Consider the following 18,836-nt stretch of genomic DNA (forward strand, 5'->3'; position numbering starts at 1 on the left):
TCACCGGTGCTGAAGCTGTGTGATCGAGGCCCCTGCTCTACTCTTGCGAACACTCTGGCCGCAGCCTCAACACTGAGACAAACTCAAAGGAGAGCGTGATGGAGGTCACGCTCATCAGCACGCAGGTGACCCCACGGCAGGGCCCTGCTTCTGTCCCAGGACAGACGCCTTTATCCACGGAATGTGGGGGTGTGCTGGGAGCCACAGGCGGGGGGGAGGGAGAAGAGAGAAGGGGCCCGGGTGACAGGGAAAGGAAGCGGCAACGGGCGGGGGCCCTCTGCCCGCCCTCTGCCCCTGTCCGGGGCTTTCTGGTGGAGGAAGCGTCCAGAATCCCGGGACGGCCACCCGGCCGTCCCCGCAGAGCCGGCCCCTCGCAGGCCTTGGACCCGCCTGGCCGCCTGCCTGGCCCGTCCCCGAGGACCCTCGGGGCTTGGATGTCCTCGCCCTGCCCCGGCAGCCTTCCCCGGGAGCTGCGGGCAAGCTGAGCGCCCCGCTGGCCGCCGGAACACAAGGTGAAGGTTCAGGAGTTTCAGATTCTTTGCAAAGTGATTCCACATGTGGGGGGGGGGGGCGCGCTGAAGTGAGTCACTTTGTTCATCTTTGCCGAGATCCCCCCACCCCGATCTCAGGGCCATGGTGGGGGGGGGGCGCACTTCTGGTCGTGGCCGGGGGCCTCGGGCTGGCCCAGCGGCCTCCCCTGCTGCCCCCTCTCCTGCAGAGCACGGGCGAGCTCCGTCCGCCGGCTCAGCTTTGCGGACGCGTCGTGGTCATGACTCGGTCTGTCCCGGGGCCGCACACGGCCGGCTCTTTACTCGCGCGCCCAGAGCAGCCTTTCCTGGCCTCGCACTGCGAATTCTTGCTCGTTGGCAGGAAAGTGAGGCAGTGCGTTTTCAGCCCAACGTTTTGTACCGAATTCTTGAAAGTGAACACGGTAGGACTCAGAAGTCCCGTTTTGGTTCTCTCCGTTGTTATCCAGAGGCTTCGTGACAGAGGCACTTGGAAGACACAAAGCCAAGCGTGATTGACTTAGAGCTTTTACAGCAGAGGAAATAAGCCTCGTGATTGTCGTGTTTGAAGTCGGGGTGTGAAGGGGTGACAGAGACCCAAAGGCAGCGTCCTGGTTGTGGCCGTGTCCCCAGGAGCTAGGTTTCCTGTGCTGCTGAGCAGGGAGGCCCGTGAGGTCAGGTGACTTGTCCTGAGGGTTTGGCCCGTTGTCTGTGCACTGATTTATCTGCTGGGCTCAGCCCCGCATCGTGCTTTTCCGAGTTACCGAATCTCATCGCTGCACACGTGTGGTCATGTGTGCACAAGAGGGGAGGCACGGTTTCGTGGTCTCTAATCGTCTGCGGACAAACCCTGGTTCCCGAGCTCCCGCTGACCCCAGGGAACTCTGGCTCCAGAACAGGGCCGTCCCTTCCCCGTCCCCTGGCTCTCTCGCCGGAGCCACAGCTGACCTGGCCCCAGCGGAGACCGCGTACCCCGCCTGGATGGCTCACATCCCCATCTGTCTGCTCCAGCAAGGTCCCCATAGAGATCAGAGCTGTCTTCATGAAAACCAGGGTGACCAAGCGTCCTGGCTGGCCCGGGACGTCCCCAGTGTTAGCACTGGTGCCCAGCGTCCTGGGAGTCCTCTCAGCCCGGGAAGGTCAGGATGTCTTGTCACCCCAAACATGAGGACAGGGGGCTAACGTATGACGTCTTGCGGGAGCCCGATTCTCACACTCCTGTCGGCGTGCCCTGACCGGCATCGTGCAGATAACAGAGCATCTCACACTCGCTGCAGGTTTTGGCCAAGTGCTTACCTAAATCCTCAGGAATTCTGAAAATTTTGAAAATGCAGCGTCTCTTCCTTGACACAGAGTCTCTTGCAGTCGGGGGCTTAGGTCATCTTTGTGCGGACCGCTCAGTTGCGCTGTCCCGCGGGGAGCGCTAGGGGGCAGCGTCGCTCTGTGGCTCCGCAGAGGACGGTGGGGGGGATTTGGTGGCGGCAGTTTTGGTGGCTCTCCGGATGTAATTCCTGGTGAGGGTGGGGAGCCGGCTTCGTGACGGTGCGGCGTAACGATGGCTTTGCGCCATTTGGAGAGCCACGCGTTCGGCCCCCATTTGCCCACCACGCAGGCGAGCCTGTGGCTGGCGCCTGGCACCCTGTCACCCAGGCGTCACAGGGGGCTGCAGGTCTGTCTCTGCAGTGGTGCGTACGTGGCCCTTCAACTCTCCTTTCTCAGTACTTTTCCTCCCCGCCGCGCCTGCCCTTCGCGCCTGGGGGTGCTTGTCGTCACTGCCGTGTCCCTGCTCTTGCCTCGCGCCTTCTGTTCTGTCCCCGGCAGCTAGTGTGGCCCGGGCGTCTGGACATAAGGGATTCCAAACCGGCATTGGATCCCATCATCAGGGCAGCAGATTAGGACTCTGGCCACACTGCACGAAAAGCAAAACGAAAACAACCAAATGATCCCATTTTAAGAAGAAAATAGTCCTTTGCCCTAAGTCCAGTCCCAGAGTCCCCCAAGTTACCCTGAAGCCAGAGAATACGATTCGTCTCATGAGGGGCCTCTCTCGTGCGTGTGTGTGCATGTGTGTGTGCGCGTGCCTGGGGATGGCCCTGCCTGTGCACCTGGCCTTTCCTGGTGGCCGGGGCGTCCTGTACCTTCCCTGAGTCACCGCTGCCCACCTGGGGCTGGAGGTGGGGATCGTGTTCCCCACGAGGCCGGCCCACCTTCCACCCCTGGGCCCAGCGGCTCCAGCGGGGGCTTCTCGGCACCGGTGGCCGGGCGGCTGGCCGTCCTCTGCGTGGAGCCCACGGGACCGCACCTCACTGGCCCCTCAGTCCCACTGGGAACAGGGTGGGCAGTGCAGTGGCTCAGGCTTTCCCCAAGGAGCCCCCCTCGGCCCGAATGGCCAGGACATCCATACGATTTCTCATTTTGCTCCCGGGAGATTCTGGGCACAGTTTATCCGAATTAACTGCCCCGGCATCTTGAGGAGCCGCGTTAATTGCTGTTGGAGGGGATTGGTGTTCTCAGGGGAGTTTGGGATAGCAGTTAAACGAATGCCTATCAGGACTGTTTTATGTGTGTATGGAGAGGCCCAGGGAGGTGGGGTCCTGAGGATTCGGTGAGTTTCAACAGGCAGACAAGTTCTTTGAGCAGCTCAGTCCCCAGGTTTCTCCTCTGCATGCGTTTGTTTGGGTTTGGACCGTAGGGGATAGCGGCCTTCAACGCCCCTTTCACTCGGACTCCTCCAGAGCGGCCACGTTCTCAGGCAGCACGGCCTGTGCGGGTCCCTTTATCGTCCTTAAAGCTTCCTGTCTTAGGGCCCCTGGGGCGTTTGTGTCCTGCCGATGATATGCCAGGGAACAGCGCAGGATGCAGTTGTCGTGGAACAAACCACGTGGCGGGGAGCAGGTGCCCCAGAGCTGGGGGGGGTGGGGGTGACATCAGGCACCGTGGACCTTTGCAGGGCAGCGTTTGCAAGCCGCCGGCGGCCCGTGGGGGCCCCTTTGCACAAGTCCCCGACCACGTAACGAATGGCGCATATACGCACGCCCTTCCTTTTGCCCTTTCCTGTACCGAACCCGTTGGCTGACCGCATCCAAGTGTTTACCAAACAGCTGGGGCTTGGGAGGGTGGGGCATTTGTCCCCCTGCACGGAGCCCCCTCGGTGCCAGCAGCTCGGGTCGCCAGTGATGTGTCCTGCCTGTAATGAGTCTCCTCGTGCTCTTGACTTTTCAGGCTGGACTTTGACGACGAAGACGGAGAAGGACCCAGCAAATTTTCCAGGTGAGTTTGCTTTATGCCCCTCGGATTCCAAGAAGCCACAGCCGGCCGTCACTGTACCGGGACACCCAGGGAGGGAGTGGCTGTTGTCGCTGGACAAGCCGTTGCCTGTAGTCGGGCCCCTTGCTTGTCCCTCATCCCGGGCCCGTGTGTGACCCAGTGACAGGGAGCTGGAGGTAGCCCTGCCCGCACGCCGGCCAGATCGCGGAGTCCGGTCACCGGGGCAGGATTGTTGGTCTCAAAAGTGCAGTTAGCTCTTTAAACAACGATTGCCGAGCGTTACGGGCTCCTTTTTAAATCTCTTCTTAAAAATATTTTTAAAGTCTGTTTTTGAGAACGAGAAAGCACACACGTGTGGGGGAGGGGCAGAGAGAGAGGATCCCAAGCAGGGTCCACGCTGTCAGCACTGAGCCCGATGTGGGTCTTGATCTTACAACCCTGAGATGATGACCTGGGCCGAAACCCAGAGTCAGACACTTAACGGACTGAACCCAGCCACACAGGCCCCTGGACTCCTTTTTAAAAGACCTAGAGCTCAGGTTTAGAGATAAGATTCGGCCTCTCCTAGCACGGACAAGAAGGGGAAAGGAAGGCAGCGGGTGGCCGGGACGCGGCACTGTGAGGTCCTGGGGGCTGTGTTCCTCACCGGGCACGTTGACAGCGTGGTTAACGGGGCTCAGGGGCCGTCCTGAGTGCAGACCACCTCCCGGAAGGGCGGGGCCGCGGATGCAGGTGGTCAACTATCGCGTACAGGCAGGGTAAGGCAGGCGCAGCCCCTCGGCCCGTCCCTCTTTGTCTTTTCTTGTTCCTCTCTTTTTTTGCGTTGTTTTGTGTGCATTACACTAGGCGGTTTGGCTGTGTGGAGAGAGAGGCACGGATCGCTCGATCCTCTTGGTGAAAGTGCCTGCCCCATCCCTGATTCTCGCTTGTGGAGGGACTTGAAACCCGGCCCCGGGTGATGGGTGCCTTCCTCTGGCGTCTGCACTCCACAGTTTACGTTGATGGCCTTGGTGATTTTTTTCTAGGTTTTTAGAAGGATGATGTCCGTGGGGAGCCCCAGGCCCACTGACCTCCCCCGTTTGCTGGCCCCCACAGCAGTTATTTTCGGTCACGGTTCTTTTCGCCCACATCGTGGCTGTGAATTGAGCACATGTTACCCCGAATGGAGAGGAACACACGTCCTGTTACTATTCGGGGCCTCCTGGCGTCTGCATATAGTAAACATACCTCCTGGAGGCACTGTCCTCCCCAACCTGGTCCTCCCCAACCCAGCCTCAATGTGGCTCCGGGGGAGACCACAGAGAGGAGATGGAGAATACTGTGCTCTCTAATGACCCCGGAGTTTTCTAATTGAAACAAGACGTGAGTTTGAGTCACAGAAGCATGTAGTGTTTTCCCTCGGTGTGGACAGAGCTCCAGCTTGGACGCCCACTTGTTTCTTGGGCAAAGCTTTACATTTAGAAAAAAAATTTTTTAACGTTTATTTATTTTTGAGAGACAGAGAGAGACAGAGCACAACTGGGCAAGGGGCAGAGAGCGAGGGAGACGCAGAATCGGAAGCAGGCTCCAGGCTCCAAGCTGTCAGCACAGAGCCCGACGCAGGGCTCGAACCCACGCACTGGGAGATCATGACCTGAGCTGAAGTCAGACGCTTAACCGACTGAGCCCCCCAGGTGCCCCTAGGGAACAGCTTTAATTGCAGGGAATGCTTTGTTCCCGAAATGGGAGTAGCCCTTGGACGTAAGGGCACATGGCTCCCTGTCCTGGTCCACGGGCGCCTTACCCAGCCTCCCTTCGTAAGGAGACAGCGACCCCCTCCCCCGCCCCCTGGGTTTCTCCGGTCAGAATCCCCCTTGAGATGACATTGCACACCGTGTCGAGCTCAGGAGACTGTGATCCCTGGGGCCTCAGGACAGGGAGGAGGAGAGGTACCGAGTGACATTTGCCTGACATTGAGGATCTGAGTCAGGGATGAAACCACAGGGCAGGCTACAAAGAGCTCATTGTACGAAGGCCCATCTTTAAGAACAAACCTTAGATTCTGGGCAGCTATCTCATCAGCCCGCCCGTCCGCAAGTCAGTTTTTCCACGGCCAGAGTTCACAGCGAGGCCTCTGCGGGCCACGTCCTTCCTTCCACACTTGAGAAACGAGGGGGAAAGACGGGACGTGTTTCAGCAGGAGTCGGGGCCGCACCACTGTGTCACGGGGTGGGGGGTGGTCCACGGACCGGGCAGCCGGCGGGTGCATCCCGGCCGCTCGGAGCTGGGCCAGCCAGCAGAGACCATCCCCAGCCCTCACGCGGCCAGCGGCCAGGGTGCCGTGCGGAGCGGGCTGGAGAGGCCGCTTCGGGTGGCCCCAGGTGGCCGTGTGTGCGGCACGCCTGGGGTCTCTCGGCGTCCCGCCCCTCTGCTCACGGTCAGCCGGGAGAAGCCCCCCAGGGAGGCCCTGGAAGAGAGGGTGGCCAGGTGCCACCCCGCACCCAGTGCAGATTTGTGACTCAGAATCCAGCCGGGGTGCTGAGCCGCGGCTTCCTGCCCCTGATGTTTGCTCAGCCAGCTTTCCCAGGCTTTCTCCAGGGTGGTCCGAAAGTCAAACCCATCATCAGACCTCATGTCTCAGTTTCTTATTTGGGAAGTATGGTCACTGTCACATAGGAGGTAAGTCATGGCCGTTTTCTTAGAGGGACAGCCAGCTGGTTGGGTAGGAGGATGCGTATTTGCCACGGATGCAGGGTCAGGGGTGAGGCAGGTGCACGAAGCGGGGGCAGGGGCCCGGCTCGGAGGGGGTGGGGTGAGGCCAGGGCCGGGACAGATGAGGACCAAGTCTCCATTCTCAGGACGGAGCCTCCTCGGTCTGCGGTCTGCGGTGTGGAGTGGGCGCTAAGGTTTTCCACCCCCTTCTCTGTTGGCATCCGTGGGATCCAGCCCGGGTCACCCCAGACTTGTCTCGGGCACGCCGTGTTGCCTCTGCCGGCCCCTGGACAATGAGGGGGCCAGAGGCAGGGCAGGGTGGGCGTGCATTGGAAGAACAGTGCAGGTTCCACGGGCACCTGAGAGCTGATGCGGGCGGTGGGGGGGCTGTGTTCCAACGGTGGGGGTGCAGCCATGGGAGGGGCTGGCTGCGGCCTGCGGGAGGGGGAGGGGACAGGAGGTGGGCTACGTGCCATTGGGCCCCACACCATGCCGTGTCTGCATGTGCAGCCGATGGGTGACCGTGACTAGGGCCTCGAGGACGATAGAGACGGGCGGCCTGAGCATCACAGGAGGCGCGATTTTTGCCAAAAAGGCAAGAGAAGCAGGGGTACAGAGTGACCTTGCTTCCGGGGCCGGGTCTGGGGAGGACAGCCTCCGTCGAGAGCACGGAGCCTGACCGCACAGCCGCCCCGCGAGTTCCCGTGTCAGTCAGGAACCCGGGGGAACCGATCACGCTCCAGAAAGCGTTTCTGTAAACATGAGTCTCCCTGGCAGCCGGGAGTGGGCAGGCCCTCTTTCCGGGAGGCCACCGCGAGCCCCGTCCCCACCGCCGCCTGTGTGGGTGGTCCTGGCCCACCTGGGAGGTGAGCACCTGTCCTGCCCCCGCCCCCAGCAGGGCCTGCAACCCCAAGCCTCCTCCCCACGCCTCTTCCTCCCCCACCCCCGCCGCTGCCCCGTGGTGCATTTTCTGGTGGGTCCGGGGTTCCTTTCCGCGTGCGCCTGTGGCCGGGCTCGGCCACCAGCAGTGGGTGCTGGCTCGAATGTCGCTGCAGGGACACCTGACGCCCCGGAGCCGCCATCAACCGTCAGACCTAGACGTGGTGCTCTTCGCGTGATTTGCACGTGTGTGTGTGTGCACACACGTGTGCCCACGCATACTGGTTCACGAAAAGAAAGGGAGGGAAACGTGGCCAAGTCAAACAAACAAACCCTTTTGACGTTCGATTTACAACTTCCCTCCCAACCTTTCATTCCTGCCCCTGCATGTTATCAACCTGGTTTTCTGCCGTATTGGGACTCACTCTGGACCCCGGCTCTAAACACCCCAGAGATCTTGCCAGCCTTCTCACACCTGTTCTGTGAACCCGGCCACAGTGCGTGGGGCGTCCTGTAAGCCTGGAATCAACCCCCCCTGGAGGCTTTACGAGGCTCTCTCCCCCTTCAACGAATGGGTCTAAGTGACCTTCCTGAGGCCCCACCCCGTCTCTGACGTGTCTTTTTCCTGGGACGCGTAGGGCACCCAGCTGCCCTGGTCCCCAGCCACTGCTTGTAGCTGTAGGAGCCTCGCCGAGGAACCTCTAGCATTATCTAAAAGGAAAGCTATTCGTGAGAGGAAAGTTTCCACTGAGTCCGCCTTTTATCCTTCATCGCACCTGTTCTGATACTTTCCTCGTGATTTCTGTGCGGTATTTACGCTCAAGAGCACGTTTTTGGTTTGATAGGTGGTGATGATGCTTTAGTTCTCGTCTTTCCCTGTGAATTTGCCACCTGTCTCGTTTATACGTATGACGACTAAAACCCCGTTGGTCCGGGGAAAAATCCGTGTGGCAGATGTGTCCTGCAGAGACCTTCCCCGGCGGAGAAAGCAGAGGGCGGTTGGTTCCCAGAACCCTTTGCCTGCGCATCCTTGAGAAGCCGGGCAGTGTGTTCCCAGGTGGGAAGACACTCCTCGCCCTCCTGACGCAGAGAGGGTGGCCAGGAAGGAGGAGGGGTTCCCCGCCGACCTGCCGCCCGGTGTGGGACACGTGCATTGGCCCCGGGAGCTCTCTTTACGGCAGGGAGAAGTCCAGCTGAGCCTCCCTGGCTCCAGAGCAAAGACCCAAGGTGGACGTTTCCAGACTTTCCCGACGCTCTACGCCTCGGTGTCCTTGGAGTTCACGACCCAGATAAGCGGGGCGGACCTCGGCAGGGCCACACGGTGACTGGGGCGTTGAGTTGGGGGTTCTTGCAGACTCAGCGGTTTGGGGTTAGGATCTGGGTTAAAACGCTTCGGAATGAGATACGTCTTCTGGGGGGGCAGGGTCTCTAACATCAGGCCCACGTGGGCCGGTCTTCCCTTCGTATGAGATGTTTGGTGCCCACGTGATTGACGTGGTTTTGGTGTCCTTCTTACCTTGTTCGGCTGCCCCCCTCCTCTGTTTCCATCCTGCAGAGATGAATTAACCGTGACTTGTGGTGACAGTGCCCGGAGAACAGCGGGACTTTGTGGGGAGAGGGGAGGAAATCATTTCTGGGGTCACATGTAGTCCCGAGCTGTGTCCCTTGGAAGCCGCCAGGCATTTCCTCCCCCATGACGCCTGTCAAGGCAGGGGCGTTCCGGCTCTGGATCCTGGACCGTTGAGCGCACTGGGGAGGCCTGGCTCAGTTCCTGCTAAGTCAGTACCTCTGAGCTGTGGGCCCCTCTGCCACAGAGGGTGTGGGGAGGGTCCGATGTGGCTGTCGAGGCCTTGGCGAGCCGGAAGGTGCTATGTACACGGGGAGGCTGTGTGTCCTGCCAGGGACAGGGATGACCAGAGGCTGGGCCTGGCCGCTTCTTGGGAGGGTCGGCCTTCTCAGTCCCCACCTCTCTGTGCTTCATGGGGACCTTATCTTCAGCCTGGACGTGTGGCTGCCTTTTGCCTGGCAGAATCTGCCTTGTATGGCTCCGGGGGGCAGGACACCTGCCCGCTTCCCAGGGAAGGAGCATCCCTTCCCCCTTCTGGAGAAGCCTCAGACGCCAGGGAGGGTTCCCGGCTGGATGTGCCTCTGCGGATCCCCCAGAGGGCCTGGCCAGCCCCAGCCTCATTATGGGGCTGCACAGAGTGGCTTTTCTTAGGCTTCCTCGGCTCTCCAGACGTTCTGCCCTGCTGCCCAGGAAGGGTTGGCCGGGGCAGGAAGGGTGTTCCCTGAACGCCCAGCAAGATACAGCCTCCCTTCCTGCTGTCAGGAGGAGGGTGCGCGTCTGCCGTTAGGAGTGCCTTTGGGCAGGAGACGGGAGGGAAGCTCATCCAGGGTTCCCATCAGGAGTGTAGGCGTGGGTGGGGACAGGCTGCATCCTGCATCACAGCTGCTGTCCCTGAGCGGCCAGAGTTCCTGCCCGATGTCGTACCCCCTTTGGCAGCCCCAGACAGCATTCTCCGCACACCATCTCCCCACCTGTCTGCTTTGACAAGGTGCAGGCTGGCCTGGGGGGGTAGGGGGTGGGGCGAGGACACCACCCTGAGCAAGCTCACCCAGCCTTTCCCAGAGTCCCGGGGCCAGCACCCCCCCCATCCTACCTCCTGTGACAGGTGCACAGTGCTGGGCACAGGTTGGGGGGGGGGGTCCTGGGGCCAGGTGTGTCCCATCCCGCCTCCCGTGACAGGTGCATGGTGCCAGCACAGGTGGGGAGGGTCCTGGGGCCAGCGCCCCCCATCCTGCCTCCCGTGACAGGTGCACGGTGCCGGGCCCAGGTGGGGGGGGGGGGGCCTGGGGCCAGGTGCGTCCCATCCCGCCTCCCGTGACAGGTGCACGGTGCTGGGCCCAGGTGGGGGGGGTACCAGGCCCAGGTGGGGGGTCCCGGGCCCAGGTGGGGGGTCCCGGGCCTAGGTGGCGCTGGGCTGTTACTCTACTTCACCCTAAAGGTAATAATCCCGAGGTGGGAGCGCCCAACCATCCCTTCTGCTGGGTTTTCTCTTCACGCATCATGGAGACCGATTCCAGCAACCCCTCACAGTTCTTTTTAACCAATGGGCCATTCGGTGTTTAATAAGCCTGGAGCGCACCTGTCCTATCCTGGGCCGTAGAAACCCTGCCGGGCCTACAGGAGAGGTTTGTCCACGGTCTCGTCCGTCTGTGGCCCTGGGGATGGCGAGGCCACACGGTGCTTCTCACTGTAGGGCCGCAGGAGACACACATCCACGTGGAGCACAACTCCGAGTGGCGGGCGTGCACCCACGTGCAGATTCAGGCATGCGCACACGTTGGCTTTGCTTCCCGCGGCTGAGGGATCAGGTCTCCATTCTCTGTGCTTAGTGGAAACTAGTCGGGTGCGTGGGAACAATGACAAGGGCTCAGGACGCCCTTGGAGGTGAGACGGGGCCCTGCGGAAGCCTGTGCCCCACCCCCGGAAGGCCGCAAGGGGTCTGTGTTTGAAGCGGCAGCCGTTCCGGGTCGGTGTTAGCGGACGCGCCGCTCGGTCCTGTTAGACGGCGACCGCTGGTCTGACGCTTGTCTTTCCCCCGCCCTGTTGTCGCGCTCTCGGGAAGAGAGAACCACAGCGAGATCGAGCGGCGGCGGAGGAACAAGATGACCCAGTACATCACGGAGCTGTCGGACATGGTGCCCACGTGCAGCGCGCTGGCCCGGAAGCCGGACAAGCTGACCATCCTCCGCATGGCCGTGTCGCACATGAAGTCCATGAGGGGCACAGGGAACAAGTCCACAGACGGCGCCTACAAGCCGTCATTCCTGACGGAGCAGGTACCGTCCGTGGCCCGTCCGTGGGCCCGCGCGTCCTCACAGAGTCACTGTGGGGAGGGGATGAAGTCACCGTCACCGGGGTGACACCAGCTGCGCGGGGAAAGGGGTTAAAGGTTGAGGAGTGGGTGGAACCAGGAAGTTGTACCCCTTTCTTCGCGGCGGTGTTTGTCCATCTCTGTCTCCTTTGCTTTTGCGTTTCCCGTAAACCTCAGTGAGGCATCTCTCCGAGAACACCCCGGGCTTAGTGTGCGGACGTGGGACCGTGTCCGTGTAAGCCACGTGCCGCCGTGCCAGCGAGTGGTGGCACTCACGGTGGCAGCCCGGGAGCGGTCGTGGTGGTATTCGTGGCGTCATCACCGCCGGCTGCCAGCTCTCTGCCCGTTTTCGCGCTTCCTCCTCATTCTAGCCGGGGGAGAGGCCGCTAGTGTTGGTCCCTGCTGTGTAGACGAGGGCGTCGTGGCTCACAAAGGGTCCGGCCACCGCTCAGAGGCAGAGCCGGGTCCTGGCACAGGTTGGCCGGGCCCCAAAGCCGTGCTTTCCATCCGTGACGAAGAGCTCGCACGCGGAGTGGTTGGCGGGATAGTGTTTTACCAAGTTTACAAACCCCTGCGTCAACGGGAAGGCCCGTGTCCCACTCTCAGCCCTGGCCTGTGCGCCCGTTGGAGGCAGGTCCTCAAACGCTGCAAGCTTCAGTTTGCTCGACTCTGGAATGAACGGAGGCTTTTTGCATCCCTGACCCCGAACGCTTTTGCAGGACACATGGGCCGGTGGGTCTGGAAGGACTTGGTCCAGGGTGGGGGGCGTGGGACAGGCAAGGTGAGGTGGCCGTGGGAGAATGTGGGCGGGACTGAAGCAAGGGAGACTCTGAGGAGCCCGCAGAGCGTGGCCTGAATCCCCAGCAGTGCGGGGCCACGGGGGGGGGGGGGCCCAGAGCGCGCCCGGAGAGCCGGGGACGGGGCGCTTGACAGGAAGAGGTCGTGGGCGTGGGGCCGCAGGGGCGGGAGCGAAAGGCGTGACTAGAGACAGACCGTCTGCTCTGGTGGGGCCCGGCTGTGTCAGGTCAGGGGAGCGAGGTTCCAAAAAGGACGAGGAAAAGGGGCAGACGCGGGTGACTTCCGCTCTGTGGCCACAGGATCTCACCTGCCCTTTCCTGTCGTCCTGGTGCCTGACCTCGCATGTGTGAGGAGGCTGTGGCCTTGCCGTGACAGTGACCCAGAGGACCCAGAGCTTGGCAGTAGGGGCCTGGCCGCCAGCCCCGTCTCCCCTCCGTAGGGTAGCCCCACCCGCCAAGGCTCTGCTTCCCATGGGGCCTGGCCGGTAACGGGAGGCGGGAACCCCTGGCAGGTGACGGGGCAGAAACGTGTTACGTGCCCATGAGCCACCAGGGTAAGAACAATGCTTTCTCTACGGGTCCCTTTAACTCACGACAGTCTTGCCGGGTCCGCCTTTGAAGTTAATCCTCATCCTTAAGTGACTGAGGATGGGGAAGGTGAGGAGGGAGGCGGGTACTCTGCTTCCGTGAGTCCGGCCCATTCCGCGGTCGATGGTGACAATAGCTGCATCTGTGGGGCGCCGACTGTATGCCAAGCCCTTCCTGAGTGTCCACACGCAAGAGCTCATTCAGCGTCACAAAATCCCACCGGAAAAACCCGTGTGGAGAGACGGAGGCTGAGGACAGTACCGTGCCCGGAGGCACACAGCTGCGTGGGTTGAGAGGCACGTCTTTCCCTCCAGAACCCGTGCTCGCCGGCCTTCCTGTTGGTTTAACTGGAGCTCGGAAGCCCGTGACCTTGATTAGGAATCACGTGCTCCCGGAAGACAAAACCGCGGAGGGGTAGATAGAGGGGCCGTGACCAGGGTGAGGCTCCGACCCCTAGACCTTCCCGCAGCCTTCAGCCTCCTCCCCGTCCGCCGGCGCACGGGATCCGCTGTTTCGCAGACATCCTGCTCCCCTCTTATGGTCCTACCGGTTGTGAGCTCTTGTGGTCCTGAACGTGAAGGTGTCGACCCATTCTCTGAGCTAAGGAAGTGGCGGGGAGGCACAGATCAGCTGAAGGACGAAGCAAGGGAAGTGGACAAAACAAACTTTTTCTTAGAAAATCCCGTATAGTTTGCTTCTGCCCTAGGGTCCCAGGCCGAGGATGTTCAAGTTCTGACCCAGCCAAGAGCTCAGAGCTCCCCAGATTCTGCTCACCAGCAGACCCGCGTTTTCTTTGGGTCCTCGGAGCGCCCTGGGGCTGGGCCCCATGTATCAGATTCCCGCGTGTGCCGTGGGCGCTCAATCAGTGTTACAGTGGGGCAACATCCGAACCGAGGATTCCCAGCAGAAAGTGGCCCTTTGTGGCGGGAGCCTGCTGAGCGCATGGGGTGTTTGGAGGCGCACGTGTGGGCGCGGGGCATGTGGGAGAGTTAGCTCCTCAACCCCCAGAGGGGCAGAGCACATTGCATCGGACTTGATGCGAAAATGACACGGGTAGGTAGGCTACACTTGGGCCGCCTTCAGGCAAAGAAGAGACATCTCAACAGAGTTGACTCTGCTCCATTCACGCCCCTCTTGGGATGATGGCGGGGCTGCCCGCTGCCCGTTCACGGATTCCACGCAGCTTCCTTCCTGCCTGCGCTGACTGTCACGAGCCCTGTGAGTCAGCGCGACCCCAGGGCTGGCGCAGCTAACCTTTCTTCTCGCCATAAAGCGATATGGGCAATGCTGTGTGCCCTGCTGCCTCCCGACGCTGCCCGGAGAGTCTGTCGAGGAGTTCTGGAAGTTCGACGGGTGCCCGAATATGAGGAGATACTCCCGTATCCACTGCCGGCATTGCGCTCAGGGCGCAGGAAGGGGAGGAAGTGCACGCCAGCCGTGCGGGAGCTGGCTGGGACACTGCCCTCCTCACTGTCCCCTTTCTCTTGCCCTCCCCTCCCTTCCAGCAGCAGCACCTTTTGTACTGAGCCCTGTGCCCCAGGCCCTTCTTGTGCCCCAGCAACAGGACTGCAGCTTGAATATGTAGGCGAGGCTATTCACACCTATGGCAGCCCAGCACATTCTGGTGATCACTCCTTGCTTTCCAGCCCCTGCCCTGGGCAAGAATTTCCTTCTCTCCCTAAGAGAGGGCTGGTTTAGGCAGGGCCAGAAGTCTTTGGAGTAGCTGTATCTCAGAGCTAGGACAAGCTCTGTGCATTTTTTAGCTTATTTTTCAATAAGAAAAAAGCAATCAAAGTTTCTAAAGCTGTGTATCCCAGTGAGGGAACAAAAGTCAAAGGTTGCTGATAGGACAACTTAATGAGGCTGCGTTTGTCAGTGTTCTGTCCTAACCTCGATCTTCTCTTCCCAGGAGCTGAAGCACCTCATCCTGGAAGCAGCCGATGGCTTTCTGTTTGTAGTGGCGGCAGAGACGGGACGAGTCATTTACGTGTCTGACTCTGTCACCCCCGTGCTGAACCAGCCCCAGTCAGAATGGTTTGGGAGCACCCTGTATGAGCAGGTGCACCCCGACGATGTGGAGAAGCTGAGAGAGCAGCTGTGCACCTCCGAAAACTCCATGACAGGTTAGTGCTGCCCCCTCCCAGAGGCTGTTTGAGCCTGGAGAGGGATGTCTTTCAGTAAACAGATCAGGAAGCTGGAGGTCAGAAAAACTGCCTAAAGGTGAAGCTGGAGGTCAGAAAAAGCTGCCTAAAGGTGAGGGGATCTATTTGACTTGGCTTGTGCAATGACTTCATTTACCTTGTAACATTTAAACAATTCGATTTTAATACATAAGGGTTTTTTTTTTCCCTGTCTCTATATTTTACCTGCAATTAAGGGATGTTGTCACTAGGAGGCGATGTTGCTACATTAGCCAGAACCACATGTTCTGTGATGAGGTTTATGCCTCTCAGAGCTTAATTATGGTGATCCTGATCATAGGCATTTATTACCTAGGCCTTACTTAGTTCCCTGCAACGAAGTTCCTTATTGTAACATCTAAATAAAGTCAGTTCTGCCATAACACAACATACGCATTCCTGGAAGTCACTGCGGTATGCAGACTCTGGAGATAAAAGCTGCAGCGGGAAGAGACGGGTTAGGAGCACAACACTCAAGAACGAATCACTGACAGATAAAAACAGGAATAGGAACCTGGTAAAAATGGGAGCATAATTTTGCACATTAAACGGTTAAGAAATTCATAAACGTGAACGTGGCACCAGGCCTTGAGACTGACGTGAAATTTACTCGTACAGGTGGGTCCTGGAAGGGTTGCCACTTGCGTGCTTTTGTGCGAGGACAGTCACGTGATGTTAGAAGTCGAAAGGTGGTTGTGACGGCGGATACAGGTGGCTTGTGACGCGTGACAGCCTGGGGGACCCGGCAGGTGTCTGAAGCGCGTGCGTGTGTCAGCCGTGTGCTTCCGTTCAGCTGGGTGTGCTTCTCTGTGTTCACGCAGCGTTCCTTGTGGACAGAAGCACGCATAAGCGCACACAGAGCTCACATCGTACTCGGATTGTTCCCCAGCAGCTCAGTCGCGTTGGAACAAATTTGCATTTTCAGAACAAGCCACTGGGCTGTTGTGTTTGTGTTGCGCTGGGTGGTAGACACGTCTGTGCCCTCAGTTCCCTGCTGCACCAAGAGCCGCGGGGTCTCCGTCTACGTGTGTGTCCTCAGCAGGAGGCTGGTGAATGTGGGGGGGGGGCGGTGAACGCTTTGCCCGTTGTGTCCGTTTGCTAGGGCCGCCGTAAAAAATACCAGAGACTGGTGGCTGGCACAGCAGAAATTTATTTTCTCATGCTCTTGCACTCCGGAACACTCCGGAAGTCCAAGACCCAGGCCTTGGTAGACTGTGCTTCCCCTGAAGCCTCTCTCACCGGCTTGTCCCTGGCACCTGCCCGCCGTGTCCTCACGTGGTCTGCTCTGTGCCCAGGCGCCCCCGATGTCTCTCTTCCTGTGAGGACATTGGTCAGATTAGGGCCCCACTCTCATGACTCTATTTAACATTATCTCCTTAAAGGCCCTGCCTCCACATATAGTCACATTCTGAGGTTCTGGGGGTTAGGGCTCCACCATACTCATTTCGGGGGGACACAGGCCGGCCCCTAACACTTACGGTAAGACTGAGGCAGATGTGGTCAGAAGTAATAGAAGTACAGCTGTTTCTGGACGATACTGGTAATGGTCTCAGTGTTGGTGTCAGTGACATGTAAGGGGGGGCGGTGGGGAGTTATGGGGACGGGGCCTGTGCTGTGCTCGCCTCCGCGTGGCCTGTAATGGTGACGCCTGGCCGGTCAGGGAGCTCCACGCACAGGCTGAGAAATGATGCTAAAACAGACTCTGCAGTCGCAGCCTCGAGCCAGATCAGAGAGCCCCACGTAGCAATTCCAAGGGAGACGCTTTATAAAGTTCGGCATTCCAGAGGGACTCGAGAAGGACAGTAAATCAACCAGGAAGTGTTGACAGCTGGAGTCACCTTTTCCGGAAAGAGCCGTCTGTCTTTCCCTACTTTCCCTAGGCTTCTGGGTCTGACCACAGGATGTGGCTTTTGGAAACCCAGTCAGGAGCCCCGCCTGGGGCAGATGGCAGAGGGGGTGATGGTCAGGGGGAGGTCAGGCTCTGGCCATGGGTCTAGCTGACTCACCAGACCTGGGTGGACACGTAATCAACCTCGGGGGTTATTTGGGGCCTTTGGCCACTGGGCTGGGGTCTCAAGCCCTCCCGTCCCTTCATTTCCGGCGTGGCGAGCCAGGTCGCGGCCCCCCTGGTGGGGGTCAGCTTGGGAAGGTGAGGGGCAGGGGGCCGGGCAGGTCGCTGGGAGTGGCGAGGGGGGGTGGCGCTCAGCCTGGCCTCTGGGCCTCTCCGTTGCACAGTCCATGCCTCAGCTGTGGGACCCACAGGGTGGGCTTGTGCCACGTGGGGGGCGCTTGGGGGGGGCATTGAACGTGCACCGTAGGGGGGGCATGTCATCACGGGACAATGGGCCCGCAGTCCCCCTCACTGGACGGTGGGCCCGCCTTCCTCCCAGAGACCTCTGCGCTTACAGAAAAGTGGCTGTGCAGCCAGCCCGGGTTCAAGTGACAGATAACCAGCCCCGACTGGCTTGAGTGACACAGGGACTATTGCTGCCGGACGGCAAGGGCCTGCCAGCTTCAGGCGCAGACAGTGATCAGACGCTGGAAACGGAACCACGCTCCTCCCTTGTCACTCGGGAGTCTGCACTTGCAAATCTGCCTCTTGGCAGAACTCAGTTGTAACCCCAAAATGCATTTGCAGGCAGACACGGACGTGCACAGAGGGGAGAAAATCTGAGTCGCTGGGGCCCGCGTTTCTGGCTAAGGTCACACGGGATGGTCGCTGCCCTTGCCTCCAGCCCTTTGTGCTGCCCTGGGTGGTTTTGCTCTGTTTGGTTTTGCATGTTCGTGCTTTTGTCGGAGATCTTGCTGTCGAAGATGACCCCGGAGCGAAGGCTGATGTGCCGGCCGGGGTCCGCGAGGGCGGGCCGCCGTGTGCCTCACGGGAGAGACCCTCGTGTGTGGGTCAGCTTCTCGCGGGCGCGAGTCACGGGGCTGGTGGCCGGCAGTGCAGGGTTACCGAGTCGGCGATACCGAATGAGGGGTCTCGGAGCAGAAACGCACCTGAGACACGGTTCCGAATCCCGGATGACGACGGTGCTGTGTGCGGAGGCTTTCCGGGAGCTGTTGTCTCGGAGCAGCGGTCCAGTACCCGCTAGTTGGTGTTTGCAGTGACTTCGTAAAATGTAACTACGCTGGCTGGGCATGGTTTTCTCCATCTCCTGGCTTCGCTTCTGTAGGTACGCCCATACGCCAGCCGCCGAGCGTGTTTAATGCGTATGTTTTCGTGAGTCTGGTCGTCCGCACACACCCGGGGATACCATTGCCACCGTCGGGGTACTAAGCACATCCGTCACCTCCAGAAATTTCCTGTGTTCCTTGTGGCTTTTTCCTTTTCCTTCTCTCTCTCTTCCTTTCTCTCCTTTTTGTGCTAAGAACACTGGATATGAGCTCTCCCCTCTTAACGTGTTTCAAAGCGCCCACCCCTGGGGGCAACGGGGCGGCTCAGTCTTGAGCATCTGCCTCTTGATTTCAGCTCAGGTCATGATCTCACGGTTGTGGGATCAAGCCCCGCATGGGGCTCTGCGTTGACAACGCGGAACCTGCTTGGGATTCCGTCTCTCCCCCTCTCGCTCTGGTCCTCCCCCCCCCCCCCCCCATAAAATGAACGAATAAAATAGGTGTTTTTAAAGCACGCTCTCTGTATTAGCTGCAGACACAGTGTTAGCCGGCTGACTCCAGAACTCATTCACCCCACGCGATTGAAACGTTGCACCCGTTACGCCCCAGCTCCCCGTTTCAAGCCACCCTCGTGTTCTCTGCTTCTGAGTTGACTCCTGTAGATTTCTCACGGAAGGGGAGCCATGCAGCGGTTGTCCTGTGAGGGGCTCACGTCACTTAGCATGCTGGCCTCTCAATTCATCCATCGTGCTGCAGATGATAAGCTCCCCCCTCCCCCACCGCCTTTTTCAGGCCGAGTGATACTTCAGGGTGTGTGTACCACCTTTCCTGTGTCTGTCTCTCTGTCGCTGGGCTTTGGGCTTCCTTCCGTATCTTGGCTGCTGTGAATAACGCGGCAGTGAACGTGGTGTGCAGATGCCTCTCTGAGGTCCT

The 18,836-nt window shown here is 59.9% G+C and overlaps 1 protein-coding gene across 10 annotated transcripts in view; it reads left to right on the top strand.

Annotated features, from left to right (window-relative positions):
* The window catches only part of ARNT2 (aryl hydrocarbon receptor nuclear translocator 2), a 148,915-nt gene that overhangs the window by 41,651 nt on the left and 88,428 nt on the right, over positions 1-18,836 (top strand). For all 10 annotated transcript variants that reach the window (XM_053223451.1, XM_053223450.1, XM_053223449.1 and 7 more), the window contains exons 3-5: positions 3,729-3,776; positions 10,973-11,186; positions 14,516-14,729. In XM_053223451.1, the coding sequence (XP_053079426.1) occupies positions 3,729-3,776; positions 10,973-11,186; positions 14,516-14,729 (476 nt within the window). The remainder of the gene's footprint in view (positions 1-3,728; positions 3,777-10,972; positions 11,187-14,515; positions 14,730-18,836) is intronic.

Source organism: Acinonyx jubatus, chromosome B3 (assembly GCF_027475565.1).
Source record: "Acinonyx jubatus isolate Ajub_Pintada_27869175 chromosome B3, VMU_Ajub_asm_v1.0, whole genome shotgun sequence".
NCBI classification, from domain to species: Eukaryota; Metazoa; Chordata; class Mammalia; order Carnivora; family Felidae; genus Acinonyx; species Acinonyx jubatus.